The sequence below is a fragment of the Pleurodeles waltl genome, chromosome 1_2 (genome assembly GCF_031143425.1).
Source record: "Pleurodeles waltl isolate 20211129_DDA chromosome 1_2, aPleWal1.hap1.20221129, whole genome shotgun sequence".
NCBI lineage: Eukaryota > Metazoa > Chordata > Amphibia > Caudata > Salamandridae > Pleurodeles > Pleurodeles waltl.
The window spans coordinates 1,231,421,643-1,231,442,126 of record NC_090437.1 but is presented as its reverse complement, the minus strand read 5'-3'; the positions used below and the strand labels follow the sequence as shown (position 1 = coordinate 1,231,442,126).

General features: G+C 49.6%; 1 protein-coding gene across 1 annotated transcript in view; it reads right to left on the bottom strand.

The window, feature by feature from the left end:
- The window catches only part of KDM3A (lysine demethylase 3A), a 280,805-nt gene that overhangs the window by 186,340 nt on the left and 73,981 nt on the right, over positions 1 to 20,484 (bottom strand). The window contains exon 9 of the mRNA XM_069204391.1: positions 16,293 to 16,447. Coding sequence (XP_069060492.1) covers positions 16,293 to 16,447 — 155 coding nt within the window. The remainder of the gene's footprint in view (positions 1 to 16,292; positions 16,448 to 20,484) is intronic.

The window sequence follows — 20,484 nt, the reverse complement described above, 5'->3', positions numbered from 1 at the left end:
TTTAGTTCTTGTTTTGGTACTAATTCTATTGCCTCTTTTTGGAGCAATGCTTGAACTTCTAATCCTAGAAGATTTATATGTTGTTTCGACATACTGTGTGTTTTCGGTGGGACTGTTGGAAGGAATTCTCGAAATTCTATGCAATAACCATACTGGATAATTGCTAGTACCCAAGTATCTGTTGTTATCTCCTCCCAATGTTTGTAAAATTGGCTTAATCTTCCCCCCACAGGTGTTATGTGATGGGGATGGGTGACTTGTGAGTCACTGCTTATTTTGAGGACTTTTGGGGCTTTGGAATTTTCCTCTACCTCTTTGGAATTGTCCCCCTCTATATTGCCCCCGAAAACTTCCCCGCTGATATTGGCTTTGGTAAGTGGGCCTCATTTGTGATGTTGTGGTTTCTGTAGGTTGTCCTCGAAACCCTCCCCTAAAAGGTGTTTTGCGAAAGGTGCCTCTGCTCTGCGGGGAGTAGAGTGCGCCCATGGCTTTTGCCGTATCAGTGTCCTTCTTGAGTTTCTCAATAGCAGTGTCGACTTCCGGCCCAAACAACTGCTGTTCATTAAATGGCATATTTAGCACGGCTTGTTGAATTTACGGCTTGAAACCTGACGTGCGGAGCCATGCGTGCCTTCTTATTGTTATTGCAGTATTTACTGTCCTTGCAGCCGTATCTGCTGCATCCATTGAAGACCGTGTCTGATTATTAGAGATACTTTGTCCTTCTTCCACCACTTGTTGTGCTCTTTTTTGGAACTCCTTGGGTAAGTGTTCTATTAAATGTTGCATCTCATCCCAGTGAGCTCTGTCATATCTTGCCAAAAGCGCTTGTGAATTGGCAATGCGCCATTGGTTTGCTGCTTGTGCTGCAACCCTTTTGCCCGCAGCATCAAATTTGCGACTCTCTTTGTCTGGAGGTGGTGCGTCTCCCGAGGTATGAGAGTTTGCTCTCTTACGAGCTGCCCCGACAACTACTGAGTCTGGAGTTAACTGCGTTGTAATATAAACAGGATCTGTTGGCGGTGGCTTGTACTTTTTCTCCACTCTTGGAGTTATGGCTCGGCCTTTAACAGGATCCTGAAAGATTTGTTTAGAATGTTTTAGCATTCCTGGGAGCATAGGTAGTCTTTGGTACTGGCTATGAGTGGAGGTTAGCGTGTTAAACAAGAAGTCATCCTCAATTGGTTCTGAATGCAAGGTGACGTTATGGAAAGCAGCTGCCCTTGCGATCACCTGTGTGTAAGATGTACTGTCCTCAGGAGGGGACGGCCTGGTAGGGTACGAGTCTGGGCTGTTGTCCGATACTGTAGCATCGTAAAGGTCTCATGCATCGGGATCATCTTGACTCATGGCAGTATGAGTTGGGGAGTGCATCAGTGGAGGAGTTGCTACTGGTGATGTGTGCACTGATGGTGGTGAAGGTGGTGGAGTTGTTTTCTTTGCCACCTTTGCCTGTGGCTCCTTGTCCTTTTCGTGAAAGGCAAGTTTTCTTTTTATTTTAATTGGAGGAAGAGTGGTTATCTTCCCTGTGTCTTGATGAATGTGGAGCCTCCTTGGAGTATAGTCTGGCTCTACAGCTTGAAGTTCCTCTCCAAATCTCTGTTTTTTCATTTAGGAGGCCAATCCTTGTTCCTCTGTATAGGAACCTGTTTTCGGCTCCGAGGCTGGCTGTTTCGGAACCAAAACTTTTTCGGAGATCTTTTTAGGCTCCGAAGAAACCTTTGTAATTTTCGGCGTGGTGGTGTCTCTATGCCGAATTTGTTCAGTGCCGCTGTGACGGTGCCGAAATTTCTCAGAGCCGATGTCTCGGGTCCGAGATTGCTGTGTGGCGGTATCTCGACCAGAGTCGGATGACTTCGACACCAGCGTGCCCTTTTTCGGTGCCTTGGCTCGGTCACCGCTTGTTTGGGTTAAGCCATGGCCTGTTGGCGGTGGCGTCCCCTGGGCTTTTGTTGACTTCTCGTGAGTCTTATGTTTCGACGTCTTACTCACGGTTTTCGGCGTTTCTTCGGCCTCGAGCTCTTCCGAGTCCGACTCTTGGATAGAGAAAGCTTCCTCTTCTTCCTCGAAACGCTCTTGTTCTGTCGGCGTCAACGCCATCTGCAGTCTTCTGGCTCTTCGGTCTCTTAACGTCTTTCTGGACCGAAACGCTCGACAGGCCTCACAAGTATCTTCCTTGTGCTCTGGGGACAAGCACAAGTTACAGACCAGATGCTGATCCGTATACGGATACTTGTTATGGCATTTTGGACAGAAGCGGAATGGGGTCCGTTCCATCAGCCTTGAATTCACACGTGGCCGGGCCGACCAGGCCCCGACGGGGGATCGAAAAAACCCCGAAGGGACACCGGAACTCTTCTAAATTCGGTGTCGATCTGTTGTAACTAATCAGATACCGAACGCAAACAATACCCACGTTTTTTCCGAGATTCTAACTAACTTTCCGACCCGAAACACGGAGCGAAAAGGAACACGTCTGAACCCGATGGCAGAAAAAAAACAATCTAAGATGGAGTCGACGCCCATGCGCAATGGAGTCGAAATGGGAGGAGTCCCTCGGTCTCGTGACTCGAAAAGACTTCTTCGAAGAAAAACAACTTGTAACACTCAGAGCCCAACACCAGATGGCGGGATGTGCACAGCATGTGTATCTGCAGCTACACATGCCATCGAACACACATACATACACACATACACACACACACACACACACACACACACACACACACACACACATACATACATACCTACACACACAGGAAGTTGGCTCTGTATATACTATTTCAAAGTAAGAAATAGTGTGCACAGAGTCGAGGGGTTCCCCTTAGAGGTAAGATAGTGGCAAAAGTAGATAATTCCAATGCTCTATTTTGTGGTAGTGTGGTCGAGCAGTAGGCTTATCAGAGGGTAGTGTTAAGCATTTGTTGTACACACACAGGCAATAAATGAGGAATACACACTCAAAGACTTACTCTAGGCCAATAGGTTTTTATATTGAAAAATATCTTTTCTTAGTTTATTTTAAGAACCACAGGTTCAAGATTTACATCAAACACTTTAAATGTAAGGTGTAAGGAAATGCCTCCTTGGCATGGTTACCCCCTGACTTTTTGCCTTTGCTGATGCTATGTTTTGAATTGAAAGTGTGCGGAGGTCTGCTAACCAGGCCCTAGCACCAGTGTTCTTTCCCTAACATGTACCTTTGTTTCCACAATTGGCACACCCTGGCATCCAGGTAAGTCCCTTGTAACTGGTACTTCCGGTACCAAGGGCCCTGATGCCAGGGAAGGTTTCTAAGGGCTGCAGCATGTCTTATGCCACCCTGGGGACCCCCTCACTCAGCACAGACACACTGCTTACCAGCTTGTGTGTGCTGGTAGGGATAAAATCACTAAGTCGACATGGCACTCCCCTCAGGGTGCCATGCCAACCTCACACTGCCTATGCAGTACAGATAAGTCACCCCTCTAGAAGGCCTTACAGCCCTAAGGCAGGGTGCACTATACCATAGGTGAGGGCATAAGTGCATGAGCACTGTGCCCCTACAGTGTCTAAGCAAAACCTTAGACATTGTAAGTGCAGGGTAGCCATAAGAGTATATGGTCTGGGAGTCTCATGCACGAACTCCACAGCACCATAATGGCTACACTGAAAACTGGGAAGTTTGGTGTAAAGAAATGGCTCCCTGTTGCAGTTACCCCCCACTTTTTGCCTGATACTGATGCTGACTTGACTGAGAAGTGTGCTGGGACCCTGCTAACCAGGCCCCAGCAACAGTGTTCTTTCACCTAAAATGTACCATTGTTTCCACAATTGGCACAACCCTGGCACCTAGGTAAGTCCCTTGTAACTGGTACCCCTGGTACCAAGGGCCCTGATGCCAGGGAAGGTCTCTAAGGGCTGTAGCATGTCTTATGCCACCCTAGGGACCCCTCACTCAGCACAGACACACTGCTTGCCAGCTTGTGTGTGCTGGTAGGGATAAAATGACTAAGTCGACATGGCACTCCCCTCAGGGTGCCATGCCAACCTCCCACTGCCTGTGGCATAGGTAAGTCACCCCTCTAGTAGGCCTTACAGCCCTAAGGCAGGGTGCACTATACCACAGGTGAGGGCATATGTGCATGAGCACTATGCCCCTACAGTGTCTAAGCAAAACCTTAGACATTGTAAGTGCAGGGTAGCCATAAGAGTATATGGGCTGGGAGTCTGTCAAAAACTAACTCCACAGCTCCATAATGGCTACACTGAATACTGGGAAGTTTAGTATCAAACTTCTCAGAATAATAAACCCACACTGATGCCAGTGTTGGATTTATTAAAAAATGCACACAGAGGGCATCTTAGAGATACCCCCTGTACTTTACCCAATTGTTCAGTGCAGGACTGACTGGTCTGTGCCAGCCTGCTGCTGAGAGACGAGTGTCTGACATCATACGGTGAGAGCCTTTGTGCTCTCTGAGGACAGAAACAAAGCCTGCTCTGGGTGGAGGTGCTTCACACCTCCCCCCTGCAGGAACTGTAACACCTAGCAGTGAGCTTCAAAGGCTCAAGCTTCGTGTTACAATGCCCCAGGGCACTCCAGCTAGTGGAGATGCCCGCCTCCTGGACCCAGCCCCCACTTTTGGCGGCAAGTCCAGGAGAGATAATGAGAAAAACAAGGAGGAGTCACTGGCCAGTCAGGACAGCCCCTAAGGTGTCCTGAGCTGAGGTGACTCTGACTTTTAGAAATCCTCCATCTTGTAGAAGGAGGATTCCCCCAATAGGATTAGGGATGTGACCCCCTCCCCTTGGGAGGAGGCACATCGAGGGTGTACCCACCCTCCGGGCTAGTAGCCATTGGCTACTAACCCCCCAGACCTAAACACGCCCTTAAATTTAGTATTTAAGGGCTTCCCTGAACCTAAAGATTTAGATTCCTGCAACAAGAAGGACTGCCCAGCTAAAAACCCCTGCAGAGGAAGACCAGAAGACAACAACTGCCTTGGCTCCAGAAACTCACCGGCCTGTCTCCTGCCTTCCAAAGAACTCTGCTCCAGCGATGCCTTCCAAAGGGACCAGCGACCTCTGAATCCTCCGAGGACTGCCCTGCTTCGACAACGACAAGAAACTCCCGAGGACAGCGGACCTGCTCCAAAAAGACTGCAACTTTGTTTCAAGAAGCAGCTTTAAAGAACCCTGCAACTCCCCGCAAGAAGCGTGAGACTTGCAACACTGCACCCGGCGACCCCGACTCGGCTGGTGGAGAACCAACACCTCAGGGAGGACCCCCGGACTACTCTACGACTGTGAGTACCAAAACCTGTCCCCCCTGAGCCCCCACAGTGCCGCCTGCAGAAGGAATCCCGAGGCTTCCCCTGACCGCGACTCTCTGAAACCTAAGTCCCGACGCCTGGAAAAGACCCTGCACCCGCAGCCCCCAGGACCTGAAGGACCGGACTTTCACTGCAGACGTGACCCCCAGGAGTCCCTCTCCCTTGCCCAAGTGGAGGTTTCCCCGAGGAAGCCCCCCCTTGCCTGCCTGCAGCGCTGAAGAGATCCCTTGATCTCTCATTGACTTCCATTGCGAACCCGACGCTTGTTCTAACACTGCACCCGGCCGCCCCCACGCCGCTGAGGGTGAAATTTCTGTGTGGGCTTGTGTCCCCCCCCCGGTGCCCTACAAAACCCCCCTGGTCTGCCCTCCGAAGACGCGGGTACTTACCTGCAAGCAGACCGGAACCGGGACACCCCCTTCTCTCCATTATAGCCTATGCGTTTTGGGCACCACTTTGAACTCTGCACCTGACCGGCCCTGAGCTGCTGGTGTGGTAACTTTGGGGTTGCTCTGAACCCCCAACGGTGGGCTACCTTGGACCAAGAACTGAACCCTGTAAGTGTCTTACTTACCTGGTAAAACTAACAAAAACTTACCTCCCCTAGGAACTGTGAAAATTGCACTAAGTGTCCACTTTTAAAACCGCTATTTGTGAATAACTTGAAAAGTATACATGCAATTGAAATGATTCAAAGTTCCTAATGTACTTACCTGCAATACCTTTCAAACAAGATATTACATGTTAAATTTGAACCTGTGGTTCTTAAAATAAACTAAGAAAATATATTTTTCTATACAAAACCTATTGGCTGGATTTGTCTCTGAGTGTGTGTACCTCATTTATTGTCTATGTGTATGTACAACAAATGCTTAACACTACTCCTTGGATAAGCCTACTGCTCGACCACACTACCACAAAATAGAGCATTAGTATTATCTCTTTTTACCACTATTTTACCTCTAAGGGGAACCCTTGGACTCTGTGCATGCTATTCCTTACTTTGAAATAGCACATACAGAGCCAACTTCCTACATTTGGTATCAAACTTCTCAGCACAATAAAAGCACACCGATGCCAGTGCACATTTTATTGTAACATACAACCCAGAGGGCACCTTAGAGGTGTGTAAGGAAATGCCTCCTTGGCATGGTTACCCCCTGACTTTTTGCCTTTGCTGATGCTATGTTTTGAATTGAAAGTGTGCTGAGGCCTGCTAACCAGGCCCCAGCACCAGTGTTCTTTCCCTAACCTGTACTTTTGTATCCACAATTGGCACACCCTGGCATCCAGGTAAGTCCCTTGTAACTGGTACCTCTGGTACCAAGGGCCCTGATGCCAGGGAAGGTCTCTAAGGGCTGCAGCATGTCTTATGCCACCCTGGAGACCCCTCACTCAGCACAGACACACTGCTTACCAGCTTGTGTGTGCTAGTGAGAACAAAATGAGTAAGTCGACATGGCACTCCCCTCAGGGTGCCATGCCAGCCTCTCACTGCCTATGCAGTATAGGTAAGATACCCCTCTAGCAAGCCTTACAGCCCTAAGGCAGGGTGCACTATACCATAGGTGAGGGCACCAGTGCATGAGCACTGTGCCCCTACAGTGTCTAAGCCAAACCTTAGACATTGTAAGTGCAGGGTATCCATAAGAGTATATGGTCTGGGAGTCTGTCAAACACGAACTCCACAGCACCATAATGGCTACACTGAAAACTGGGAAGTTTGGTATCAAACTTCTCAGCACAATAAATGCACACTGATGCCAGTGTACATTTTATTGTGAAATACACCCCAGAGGGCACCTTAGAGGTGCCCCCTGAAACCTTAACCGACTATCTGTGTAGGCTGACTGGTTCCAGCAGCCTGCCACAACCGAGACATGTTGCTGGCCCCATGGGGAGAGTGCCTTTGACACTCTGAGGCCAGTAACAAAGCCTGCACTGGGTGGAGATGCTAACACCTCCCCCAGGCAGGAGCTGTCACACCTGGCGGTGAGCCTCAAAGGCTCACCCCTTTGTGCCAGCACCGCAGGACACTCCAGCTAGTGGAGTTGCCCGCCCCCTCCGGCCACGGCCCCCACTTTTGGCAGCAAGGCCGGAGAAAATAATGAGAACAACAAGGAGGAGTCACTGGCCAGTCACGACAGCCCCTAAGGTGTCCTGAGCTGAAGTGACTAACTTTTAGAAATCCTCCATCTTGCAGATGGAGGATTCCCCCAATAGGATTAGGGATGTGACCTCCCCCCTCCCCTTGGGAGGAGGCACAAAGAGGGTGTACTCACCCTCAGGGCTAGTAGCCATAGGCTACTAACCCCCCAGACCTAAACACGCCCTTAAATTTAGTATTTAAGGGCTCCCCTGAACCTAGAAAAACAGATTCCTGCAACTAACAAGAAGAAGGACTGCTGAGCTGACAAACCCCTGCAGAGGAAGAACAGAAGACACCAACTGCCTTGGCCCCAGACTTACCGGCCTGTCTCCTGCCTTCCAAAGAAACCTGCTCCAGCGACGCTTTCCAAGGGACCAGCGACCTCTGAATCCTCTGAGGACTGCCCTGCTTCGAAAAAGACAAGAAACTCCCGAGGACAGCGGCACTGCTCCAAAAGAACTGCAACTTTGTTACAAGCAGCAGATTTAAAGACCCCTGCAACTCCCCGCAAGAAGCGTGAGACTTGCAACACTGCACCCGGCGACCCCGACTCGACTGGTGGAGAACAACCAACTCAGGGAGGACCCTCCGGCGACTCTACGACTGTGAGTAACCAAAGTTGTCCCCCCTGAGCCCCCACAGCGACGCCTGCAGAGGGAATCCCCAGGCTCCCCCTGACCGCGACTGTCTGAACTCCATTTCCCCGACGGCTGGAAAAGACCCTGCACCCGCAGCCCCCAGCACCTAAAGAAACGGAACTTCTGTGCAGGAGTGACCCCCAGGAGGCCCTCTCCCTTGCCCAGGTGGTGGCTACCCCGAGGAGCCCCCCCCTTGCCTGCCTGCGACGCTGAAGAGACCCCTTGGTCTCCCATTGACTTCCATTGAAAACCCAACGCGTGTTTGCACACTGCACCCGGCCGCCCCCGCGCTGCTGAGGGTGTACTTTTTGTGCTGACTTGTGTCCCCCCCCCCCCCCGGTGCCCTACAAAACCCCCCTATTCTGCCCTCTGAAGACGCGGGTACTTACCTGCTGGCAGACTGGAACCGGGGCACCCCCTTCTCTCCATTATAGCCTATGCGTTTTGGGCACCTCTTTGACCTTTGCACCTGACAGGCCCGGAGCTGCTGGTGTGATAACTTTGGGGTTGCTCTGAACCCCCAACGGTGGGCTACCTTGGACCCAAACCTGAGACTTGTAAGTGATTTACTTACCTGACAAAACTAACAAAAACTTACCTCCCCCAGGAACTGTGAAAATAGCACTAAGTGTCCACTTTTAAAACAGCTTATTGTGTTTTATGTGAAAAGTATACATGCTAAAGTAATGATTCAAAGTTCCTAGAGTACTTACCTGCAATACCTTTCAAATGAGAGATTACCTGTAAAATTTGAACCTGTGGTTCTTAAAATAAACTAAGAAAAGATATTTTTCTATAACAAAACCTATTGGCTGGATTTGTCTCGGAGTGTGTGTACCTCATTTATTGTCTATGTGTATGTACAACAAATGCTTAACACTACTCCTTTGATAAGCCTACTGCTCGACCACACTACCACAAAATAGAGCATTAGTATTATCTCTTTTTGCCACTATCTTACCTCTAAGGGGAACCCTTGGACTCTGTGCATGCTATTCCTTACTTTGAAATAGCACATACAGAGCCAACTTCCTACAAGGTGCTCTCTGAAACCTTAACCGACAACCCGTGTAGGCTGACTAGTTTTAGCAGCCTGCCACACACCAGACATGTTGCTGGCCACATGGGGAGAGTGCCTTTGTCACTCTGGCTAGTAACAAAGCCTGTACTGGGTGGAGGTGCTTCTCACCTCCACCTGCAGGAACTGTAACACCTGGCGGTGAGCCTCAAAGGCTCACCCCCTTTGTTACAGCACCCCAGGGCACTCCAGCTAGTGGAGTTGCCAGCCCCCTCCGGCCACAGCCCCACTTTTGGCGGCAAGGCCGGAGGAGATAATGAGAAAAACAAGGAGTCACTGGCCAGTCAGGACAGCCCCTAAGGTGTCCTGAGCTGAGGTGACTGACTTTTAGAAATCCTCCATCTTGCAGATGGAGGATTCCCCCCAATAGGGATAGGGATGTGCCCCCCTCCCCTCAAGGAGGAGACACAAAGAGGGTGTGGCCACCCTCGGTGCTAGTAGCCATTGGCTACTAACCCCCCAGACCTAAACACACCCCTAAGTCGAGTATTTAGGGGCTCCCAGAACACAGCAAGATAGACTCCTGCAACCTAAGAAGAAGAGGACTGCTGAGCTGAAAAACCTGCAGAGAAGACGGACACCAACTGCTTTGGCCCCAGCTCTACCGGCTTGTCTTCCCACTTCTAAAGACACTGCCCCAGCGACGCGTTCCCAGGGTCCAGCAACCTCTGAAGCCTCAGAGGACTACCCTGCATCTAGAAGGACCAAGAACTCCGAGGACAGCGGCTCTGTTCCACATAGACTGCAACTTTGCAACAAAGAAGCAACTTTGAACCAACAATCGTTTCCCGCCGGAAGCTTGAGACTTTGCACTCTGCACCCGACGCCCCCGGCTCGACTTGTGGAGAACAAACACCACAGGGAGGACTCCCCGGCGACTACGAGACCGTGAGTAGCCAGAGTTGACCCCCCCCCCAGAGTCCCCACAGCGACGCCTGCAGAGGGAATCCAGAGGCTCCCCCTGACCGCGACTGCCTGCTTCAAAGACCCGACGCCTGGTAAAGACACTGCACCCGCAGCCCCCAGGACCTAAAGGATCCGACCTCCTGTGCAGGAGCGACCCCCAAGTGGCCCTCTCCCTTGCCCAGGTAGTGGCTACCCTGAGGAGCCCCCCCCCCCCTTGTCTGCCTGCATTGCTGAAGAGACCCCTTGGTCTCCCATTGATTCCTATTGCGAACCAGACGCCTGTTTGCACTCTGCACCCAGCCGCCCCCGTGCCGCTGAGGGTGTACTTTCTGTGCTGACTTGTGTCACTCCCGGTGCCCTACAAAACCCCCCCTGGTCTGCCCTCCGAAGACACGGGTACTTACCTGCTGGCAGACTGGAACCGGGGCACCCCCTTCTCCGTTGAAGCCTATGTGTTTCGGGCACCACTTTGACCTCTGCACCTGACTGGCCCTGAGCTGCTGGTGTGGTAACTTTGGGGTTGCTCTGAACCCCCAACGGTGGGCTACTTTGGACCCAAACTTGAACCCCGTAAGTGGTTTACTTACCTGCAAAACTAACAAAACACTTACCTCCCCCAGGAACTGTTGAAAATTGCACAGTGCCTAGTTTTAAAATAGCTATATGTCATTTGTGTGAAAACTGTATATGCTATTTTGCTAATTCAAAGTTCCTGAAGTTCCTAAGTGAAATACCTTTCATTTAAAGCATTACTTGTAAAATATTGAACCTGTGGCTCTTAAAATAAACTAAGAAAATATATTTTTCCATACAAAAACCTACTGGCCTGGAATTGTCTGAGTGTGTGTTCCTCATTTATTGCCTGTGTGTACAACAAATGCTTAACACTACCCTCTGATAAGCCTTCTGCTCGACCACAGTGCCACAAAATAGAGCATTAGAATTATCTCTTTTTGCCACTATCTTACCTCTAAGGGGAACCCTTGGACTCTGTGCATACTATTCCTTACTTTGAAATAGTGCATACAGAGCCAACTTCCTACATAAGGTACTTCACTTAGGTACTTTAGGAACTTTGAATGAAACAATATGTACAGTCTTTGTAAAAATGGCAATAAGCTATTTTCAAAGTGGACACAGTGCAAAAATCAACCGCTCCTGGAGGAGGTAAGTAAAACACTTAGAAGTCTCAGTTCTGGGGCATAGGCCGCCCACCGTTGAGGGTTCAAGGCAACCCCAAAGTTACCACACCAGCAGCTCAAGGCCGGTCAGGTGCAGAGGTCAAAGAGGTCCCCAAAACACATAGGCACCTATGGAGAACCGGGCAGACCAGCCGGGTGCAGTGTGCAAAGCAGGCGTCGGGTTTTAGGTAGGAAACAATGGAGGGACCTGGGGGTCATTCTAGCGGTGCAGGGGCTTCTCAGGACAGCCAACACCTGGGCTAGGCAGAGGGTCACTCTTGCGCTGAGGTTCGGTTCCTTTAGGTTCTGGGGGCTGCGGGTGCAGTGCTGGTTCCAGGCAGACGCGGTCAGAGGGAGCCTCTGGATTCTCTCTGCAGGAGTCGCTGTGGGGGTCCAGGGGTGTTCTCTGGCTACTCACGGGCTCGCAGTCGCCGGGGAGTCCTCCCTGTGGTGTTGGTTTTCTGCAGGTCGAGCCGGGGGCGTCGGGTGCAGAGTCACGCTTCCTGCGGGAAACGTGAAGTCCTTGGAAGTTGCTTCTTTGTTGCAAAGAAGTTGCAGATTTTGAACATGGCCACAGTTCATGGGAGTTTCTTGGTCCTGTAGTCCAGAGCAGTCCTCCGAGGCTTCAGAGGTCGCTGGTCCCGGTTGGATGCGTCGCTGGTGCAGGTTTTCGAAGTTGGAGACAGGCTGGTAGGGCTGGGGCCAAAGCAGTTGTCTTCCTCCTTCTTTGCAGGCTTGTAGGTCAGCAGTCCTCGTTTCTTCAGGTTGCAGGAATCTGATTTCCGGGGAGCCCCTAAATACTGAATTTAGGGGTGTGTTTAGGTCTGGAGGGCAGTAGCCAATGGTTACTGTCCTTGAGGGTGGCTACACCCTCTTTGTGCCTCCTCCCTATGGGGAGGGGGGCACATCCCTAATCCTATTGGGGGAATCCTGCAAACTCAAGATAGAGGATTTCTCAAGGCAGGGGTCACCTCAGCTCAGGACACCTTAGGGGCTGTCCTGACTGGCGGGTGACTCCTTGTTTTTCTCATTGTCTCCTCCAGCATTGCCGCCAAAAGTGGAAGCAGTGGCCGGAGGGGCAGGCATCTCCACTAGCTGGGATGCCCTGGGGCATTGTAACAAAAGGGGTGAGGCTTTGGGGCTCACCGCCAGGTGTTACAGTTCCTGCAGAGGGAGGGGAGAAGCACCTCCACCCAGTACAGGCTTTGTTCCTGGCCACAGAGTGACAAAGGAACTCTCCCCATGTGGCCAGCAACATGTCTGGTGTGTGGCAGGCTGGCAGAAACTGGTCAGCCTACACTAGAAGTTGGGTAGATATTCAGGGGGTATCTCTAAGATGCCCTCTGGGTGTATGTTACAATAAATTGCACACTGGCATCAGTGTGCATTTATTGTGTTGAGAAGTTTGATACCAAACTTCCCAGTTTTCAGTGTAGCCATTATGGAACTGTGGAGTTCGTGTTTGACAAACTCCCAGACCATATACTCTTATGGCTACCCTGCACTTACAATGTCTAAGGTTTTGCTTAGGCACTGTAGGGGTATAGTGCTCATGCACCTATGCCCTCAACTATGGTGTAGTGCACCCTGCCTTAGGGTTGCAAGGCCTGCTAGAGGGGTGACTTACCTACGCCACAGGCAGCGTGAGGTTGGCATGGCACTCTGAGGGGAGTGCCATGTCGACTTTGTCATTTTCTCCCCACCAGCACACACAAGCTGTGAAGCAGTGTGCATGTGCTGAGTGAGGGGTCCCCAGGGTGGCGTAAGACATGCTGCAGCCCTGAGAGACCTTCCCTGGCATCAGGGCCATTGGTACCAGGGGTACAAGTTACAAGGGACTTACCTGAGTGCCAGGGTTGTGCCCGTTGTGGAGACAAAGGTAGCTTCGGGAAAGAACACTGGTGTTGGGGCATGGTTAGTAGGGTCCCAGCACACTTTCAAATTGTAGGAAGTTGGCTCTGTATGTGCGATTTCAAAGTAAGGAATAGCATGCACAGAGTCCAAGGGTTCCCCTTAGAGGTAAAATAGTGGTAAAAAGAGATAATACTAATGCTCTATTTTGTGGTAGTGTGGTCGAGCAGTAGGCTTATCCAAGGAGTAGTGTTAAGCATTTGTTGTACATACACAGACAATAAATGAGGTACACACACTCAGAGACAAATCCAGCCAATAGGTTTTGTTATAGAAAAATATATTTTCTTAGTTTATTTTAAGAACCACAGGTTCAAGTTTAACATGTAATATCTTGTTTGAAAGGTATTGCAGGTAAGTACATTAGGAACTTTGAATCATTTCAATTGCATGTATACTTTTCCAGTTATTGACAAATAGCTATTTTAAAAGTGGACACTTAGTGCAATTTTCACAGTTCCTGGGGGAGGTAAGTTGTTGTTAGTTTTACCAGGTAAGTAAGACACTTACAGGGTTCAGTTCTTGGTCCAAGGTAGCCCACCGTTGGGGGTTCAGAGCAACCCCAAAGTCACCACACCAGCAGCTCAGGGCCGGTCAGGTGCAGAGTTCAAAGTGGTGCCCAAAACGCATAGGCTTCAATGGAGAGAAGGGGGTGCCCCGGTTCCAGTCTGCCAGCAGGCAAGTACCCGCGTCTTCGGAGGGCAGACCAGGGGGGTTTTGTAGGGCACCGGGGGGGGGGGGGACACAAGCCCACACAGAAATTTCACCCTCAGCGGCACGGGGGCGGCCGGGTGCAGTGTTAGAACAAGCGTCGGGTTCGCAATGGAAGTCAATGAGAGATCAAGGGATCTCTTCAGCGCTGCAGGCAGGCAAGGGGGGGGGCTTCCTCGGGGAAACCTCCACTTGGGCAAGGGAGAGGGACTCCTGGAGGTCACTTCTGCAGTGAAAGTCCGGTCCTTCAGGTCCTGGGGGCTGCGGGTGCAGGGTCTTTTCCAGGCGTCGGGACTTAGGTTTCAGAGAGTCGCGGTCAGGGGAAGCCTCGGGATTCCCTCTGCAGGCGGCGCTGTGGGGGCTCAGGGGGGACAGGTTTTGGTACTCACAGTCGTAGAGTAGTCCGGGGGTCCTCCCTGAGGTGTTGGTTCTCCACCAGCCGAGTCGGGGTCGCCGGGTGCAGTGTTGCAAGTCTCACGCTTCTTGCGGGGAGATTGCAGGGTTCTTTAAAGCTGCTCCTTTGGATAAAGTTGCAGTCTTTTTGGAGCAGGTCCGCTGTCCTCGGGAGTTTCTTGTCGTCGTCGAAGCAGGGCAGTCCTCAGGGGATTCAGAGGTCGCTGGTCCCTTTGGAAGGCGTCGCTGGAGCAGAGTTCTTTGGAAGGCAGGAGACAGGCCGGTGAGTTTCTGGAGCCAAGGCAGTTGTTGTCTTCTGGTCTTCCTCTGCAGGGGTTTTCAGCTAGGCAGTCCTTCTTCTTGTTGTTGCAGGAATCTAATTTCTAGGTTCAGGGAGAGCCCTTAAATACTAAATTTAAGGGCGTGTTTAGGTCTGGGGGGTTAGTAGCCAATGGCTACTAGCCCTGAGGGTGAGTACACCCTCTTTGTGCCTCCTCCCAAGGGGAGGGGGTCACATCCCTAATCCTATTGGGGGAATCCTCCATCTGCAAGATGGAGGATTTCTAAAAGTTAGAGTCACTTCAGCTCAGGACACCTTAGGGGCTGTCCTGACTGGCCAGTGACTCCTCCTTGTTGTTCTCATTATCTCTCCTGGACTTGCCGCCAAAAGTGGGGGCTGGGTCCAGGAGGCGGGCATCTCCACTAGCTGGAGTGCCCTGGGGCATTGTAACACGAAGCTTGAGCCTTTGAAGCTCACTGCTAGGTGTTACAGTTCCTGCAGGGGGGAGGTGTGAAGCACCTCCACCCAGAGCAGGCTTTGTTTCTGTCCTCAGAGAGCACAAAGGCTCTCACCGCATGAGGTCAGACACTCGTCTCTCAGCAGCAGGCTGGCACAGACCAGTCAGTCCTGCACTGAACAATTGGGTAAAATACAGGGGGTATCTCTAAGATGCCCTCTGTGTGCATTTTTTAATAAATCCAACACTGGCATCAGTGTTGGTTTATTATTCTGAGAAGTTTGATACTAAACTTCCCAGTATTCAGTGTAGCCATTATGGAGCTGTGGAGTTCGTTTTTGACAGACTCCCAGACCATATACTCTTATGGCTACCCTGCACTTACAAGGTCTAAGGTTTTGCTTAGACACTGTAGGGACATAGTGCTCATGCACCTATGCCCTCACCTGTGGTATAGTGAACCCTGCCTTAGGGCTGTAAGGCCTGCTAGAGGGGTGACTTACCTATGCCACAGGCATTGTGAGGTTGGCATGGCACCCTGAGGGGAGTGCCATGTCGACTTAGTCATTTTCTTCCCACCAGCACACACAAGCTGGCAGCAGTGTGTCTGTGCTGAGTGAGGGGTCCCTAGGGTGGCATAAGACATGCTGCAGCCCTTAGAGACCTTCCCGGGCATTAGGGCCCTTGGTACATGGGGTACCAGTTACAAGGGACTTACCTGGATGCCAGGGTTGTGCCAATTGTGGAGACAATGGTACATTTTAGGTGAAAGAACACTGGTGCTGGGGCCTGGTTAGCAGGGTCCCAGCACACTTCTCAGTCAAGTCAGCATCAGTATCAGGCAAAAAGTGGGGGGGTAACTGCAACAGGGAGCCATTTCTTTACACAAATCATAACTTAGCATCAGCAAAGGCAAAAAGTTAGGGGGTAAACATGCCAAGGAGGCCTTTCCTTACAGTACAAACATACACAGAAGGGGCAACTAAAGAGCCGTTTCTTTTCCCATTTCACCCACAAGTGACAGTGAAAGAAACTGCTCTGAACATATTGATAACACCATGTAAGTTGAAGTGCCCCAGTGACTGACCAACTGAACCTTGTACGAGGGCTGCCCTAATTCCATAAGCCTGGACAGAGTTTTATGCAGGTTAAAAAAAACAAAAAAAAATAAAAAAATACACAATTGCCAAGCTAAACTGGGTTGATAGAAAGTAGGAATTGCATACTGTGTGAAAAATGTGACCGCCATTGAAGCAGAGCCTGTCAAACTTACCCAAAAGGAGATGGGGCGCTGAAACTTGGAGGAGAATTTGCTGGTGGGGGTGTATCTTGTTTCCGGTCTTTACTTGCAGGAGTTGCAGCTGTGCATCCTAACAGTGCTTCACCAAACACCGGAACATGCTGTGCAGGTTGTAGAATTGGAGGGGCCTGATGGGCACAATATTTATAGTATCAAGAGCAACCTAAGAAATATCAATAGCGCTAACTGAATAGGCAACTCAGATGGCAAACTATACAATGCAACTTACACACTGGCAATCTATGTAACACTATGTATTAGCAACTGTCACAATATTGATAAAGGGGCTTTCCAGTTAACGGTGTCACAACAGACCTCAAAGCTTCAGTAGACACCAAACACTCTAGAATGCTCAACGTTGATAAGGATTAGTTACTTACCTGTAAATCCTAGTTCTCTTCCAGGGGTATCCTCATCAAAGTCATAAACATTGAATATTCCCGCCCCTGTGCGGGGACCCCGGAGCATATATATATAAAATACATACATATTATCATGTGTAAAACAGCAATGCAGGCTATAATCATAAATAGGCTAAAATGCTTTATTTCTATGCAAGTTTTTTTTTTTTTTTTTTTTTTTAATATTATATTATAAAATCACAATAGATCATAAATATCTACCTAAGCCCCAAAAACTGGACTTAGGGAAGTAAACAGCAGTAAATAGCAGAGAAAAATAGAAAAAAACCACATTGAAAAACAATGAAGCATTCTTAGCCAATAGGCTGCATGCAGGTTAACACAGGAGAACCATAAAAAAACTTTGGCACCGTGCCTTTAAGACCCTGAGCACCTCCAGTATCCCACCATGCCTCAGGGGTGAAGGGAAGGTGACAGTTGGTTCACAGTTAGGTCAGTACTTTTTTACGGTGACAATCTGTGTAACTGATCAGAAAGATAATCTGTCCTGCACTTCTAGGAGACTTAAGTCCGGGGAGGAGGGTGGGTTGTTTATGACTTTGATGAGGATACCCCTGGAAGAGAACTAGGATTTACAGGTAAGTAACTAATCCTTCTCTTCCAGGGGATCCTCATCAATAGTCATAAACATTGAATAGATTAGCAAGCCCATCCCTAAACTCTGCGGACTGTCCGAAAGAAGTGCAGGAAAGAATACATATTCATGCAAATAGATTTCTAAGAGAGGCCTGCCCCACCTGGGCATCCGCTCTTGCATCCGAGTCTAAACAGTAATGCTTAGTAAAGGTATGCACAGACTTCCATGTAGCAGCCTTACAAATCTCGGAAATTGGTACATTGTTAAGGAGGGCAGCAGTAGCCGCTTTTCCCCTTGTGGAATGCGCTTTTGGCCTAGCCAGTAATTGCTTATTAGCCAGTTGGTAAGTGTTAACAATACAAGACACAATCCATCTTGATATAGTTCGTTTAGACGCTGCCTCTCCTGTTCTTAAATGACCATAATTCAGAAACAAATGGTTAGAATGTCTAATCGGTTTTGTTTTGTCCAAATAGAATTTCAGCACTCTTTTTAAGTCTAAAGAATGCAATGCTTTCTCAGCCGGAGTCTCCGGATTGGGAAAGAAAGTCGGTAAAGATATAGTCTGATTGATATGGAATTCTGACACCACCTTCGGAAGGAAAGATGGGTGAGTTCGCAGAACCACTCTATTATCGTGAAAAACCGTGTACGGTTCTCTACAAGACAGAGCCTGAATTTCGCTGACCCTCCTCGCTGAAGTAATGGCCACCAAAAAAGCCGTCTTCCACGTAAGGTGCTGTAAAGAGGCCTTGTGGATAGGTTCAAAGGGAGGGCCCATAAGTTTTGACAGGACTACATTCAGTTCCCATGGAGGAGAAGGTCTCCGAATGGGAGGAAAAACCTTTTTCAAGCCTTCTAAAAAATCCTTGACTACAGGTATCGTAAAGAAGGATTCCTGAGAAGGCGACTTACGATACGCTGTAATTGCAGATAAATGAACCTTAATAGAAGATACCTGCAGACCAGACTTCGCCAGATGAAGTAAATAGGATAGTATGACGTCCTCCTGAGCTCGTATGGGATTTATACCTTGTTGAGAGCACCAGATGTAAAATCTCTTCCACTTAAAAGCGTAAGAACGCCGCGTGGAATATCGTTTTGACTCTTTCAAGATGCTCATGCACTCCTGTGAGAGCCCTAGGTGCCCATACTGTAGGAATTCAGGAGCCATGCTGTCAAGCTCAGAGAGGGAAGGTTGGGATGTAGGATTCTGCCTTCCATCCTGCTCAGGAGATCCGGTCTGCACGGCAACCTCCTGTGAGGTCTTTCCGATAAGTTGAGTAGGTCCGTGTACCAGAATTGGCGGGGCCATTGTGGCGCTATCAGAATCATTCTGGTTCTGGATTTGTAAAATTTGTTGATTACGGCCGGTATGAGGGGAATCGGTGGAAAGGCGTAGAGAAATGTCCCTGACCAGTTGATCAACAGGGCATTCCCTTGAGATCCCGGACGGCAGAACCTGGACGCGAAGTCTGGGCATTTTTTGTTTGTTTCGTCTGCAAAGAGATCCAACTGAGGTCGACCCCATTGACCGAAGATGTCCTCGACGACTTCGTCGTGTAGCACCCAGTCGTGCGCGTCTTCCAGATGTCTGCTCAGGAAATCTGCCTCTACGTTTTGCTGACCTGGCAGGTGTACCGCTGTGATAGACATTCCCCTGGCCAGGAGCCAATGCCATATCGTTTGGGATTCTCGAGACAGAGGTAGTGATCTTGTTCCCCCCTGTTTGTTCAGGTAATACATTGTGGTTGTATTGTCTGTCTGAACTAGGATAGATTTCCCCTGAACCAATGGAGAGAAAGATTTGAGAGCCAGATGGACTGCTCTGAGTTCCAGTAGATTTATGTGATAGTTCTTTTCCTTGTCGGACCACAGACCCTGAGCTTGGAAGGAACCCAGATGAGCACCCCAACCCTGAAGAGACGCATCCGTCACCAGAGTGTCGACTGGAATTGTCTGGTGAAACGGAGAACCTATCGACAGGTGTGGTCTGTGCATCCACCATTGTAGTGATTGAAAAGCCACTGTTGGTAGTCGAACTCTGTCCTCCCAGTGACCAGTCTTTTGGCTCCAATTGTTCTCTAATGCCTCCTGAAGGGGCCTCATGCGTAGCCTGGCATTCGGGACAATGAAGATGCATGAAGCCATGGAGCCCAGAAGCGATGTCACCTGACGAGCTGTAGGTGCATCGGCTGTTAATAGATGTTGACACTTCCTGTGGATTGATAAAAGTCGTTCCTCCGAAGGATACACTCTTTGGAGCTCTGTGTTTAGTATCGCTCCCAGGTAGCGGAGGTTTTGTGTTGGAATCAAGGTTGACTTGTCGTGGTTGATTTGAAGACCTAGAGACTCGAAAGTTCTTAGAACGATATCTCGATGTTTTCTCGCCTGATCCGGAGATGAGGCCTTCACTAGCCAGTCGTCCAGGTAGGGATAGACGAATATTTTTTGTCTTCGAAGGTGTGCCGCTACCACTGCTACACATTTTGAAAAGACTCGGGGTGCAGACTTCAGGCCGAATGGAAGGACTCTGAATTGGTAGTGCTGTGACGCTATCTGGAAACGTAAAAATTTCCGATGTTTGGTTGCTATTGGGATGTGAAAATATGCATCCTGTAGATCGATGGAGCACATCCAGTCTCCCTGATGCAGTTGCGGGACAATCTGGTGAAGGGCTAGCATCCTGAACTTTTGTTTTCTTATGTACTTGTTCAGGAGCCGTAAGTCCAGAATTGGTCTGAAGAGGCCCTGTTGACCTTTTTTCGCCACCAGAAAGTAACGGGAGTACACCCCTTTTCCTTTTTGTGCCGGAGGAACCTTTTCTACAGCTTTCTTTTGTAGGAGTGCGAGAACTTCCTTGCGTAGCAGGCTGAGATGAGAAGGAAAACACCTTGCTGGCGGCAAGTGTGGAGGAGGTTTTTTGAAAAGGAGAGAATAGCCATGTTCGACAATATTGAGCACCCATTTGTCTTTTGTGATTGAGTGCCACTCGCGAAGATGATGCGTAACACTTCCCCCCACCGGAGTGGTGCACAGTGCTGAGGGAAGCAATGCCTCATTGCTTTGATGGCGTCTTTGCTGTAGACTGTTGAGGTCTACTTGACCCTCTGTCTCTTGTGGGTCTACGTGCCTGAAACAGGGGACGTCCCTGTCGTTGTTGTGG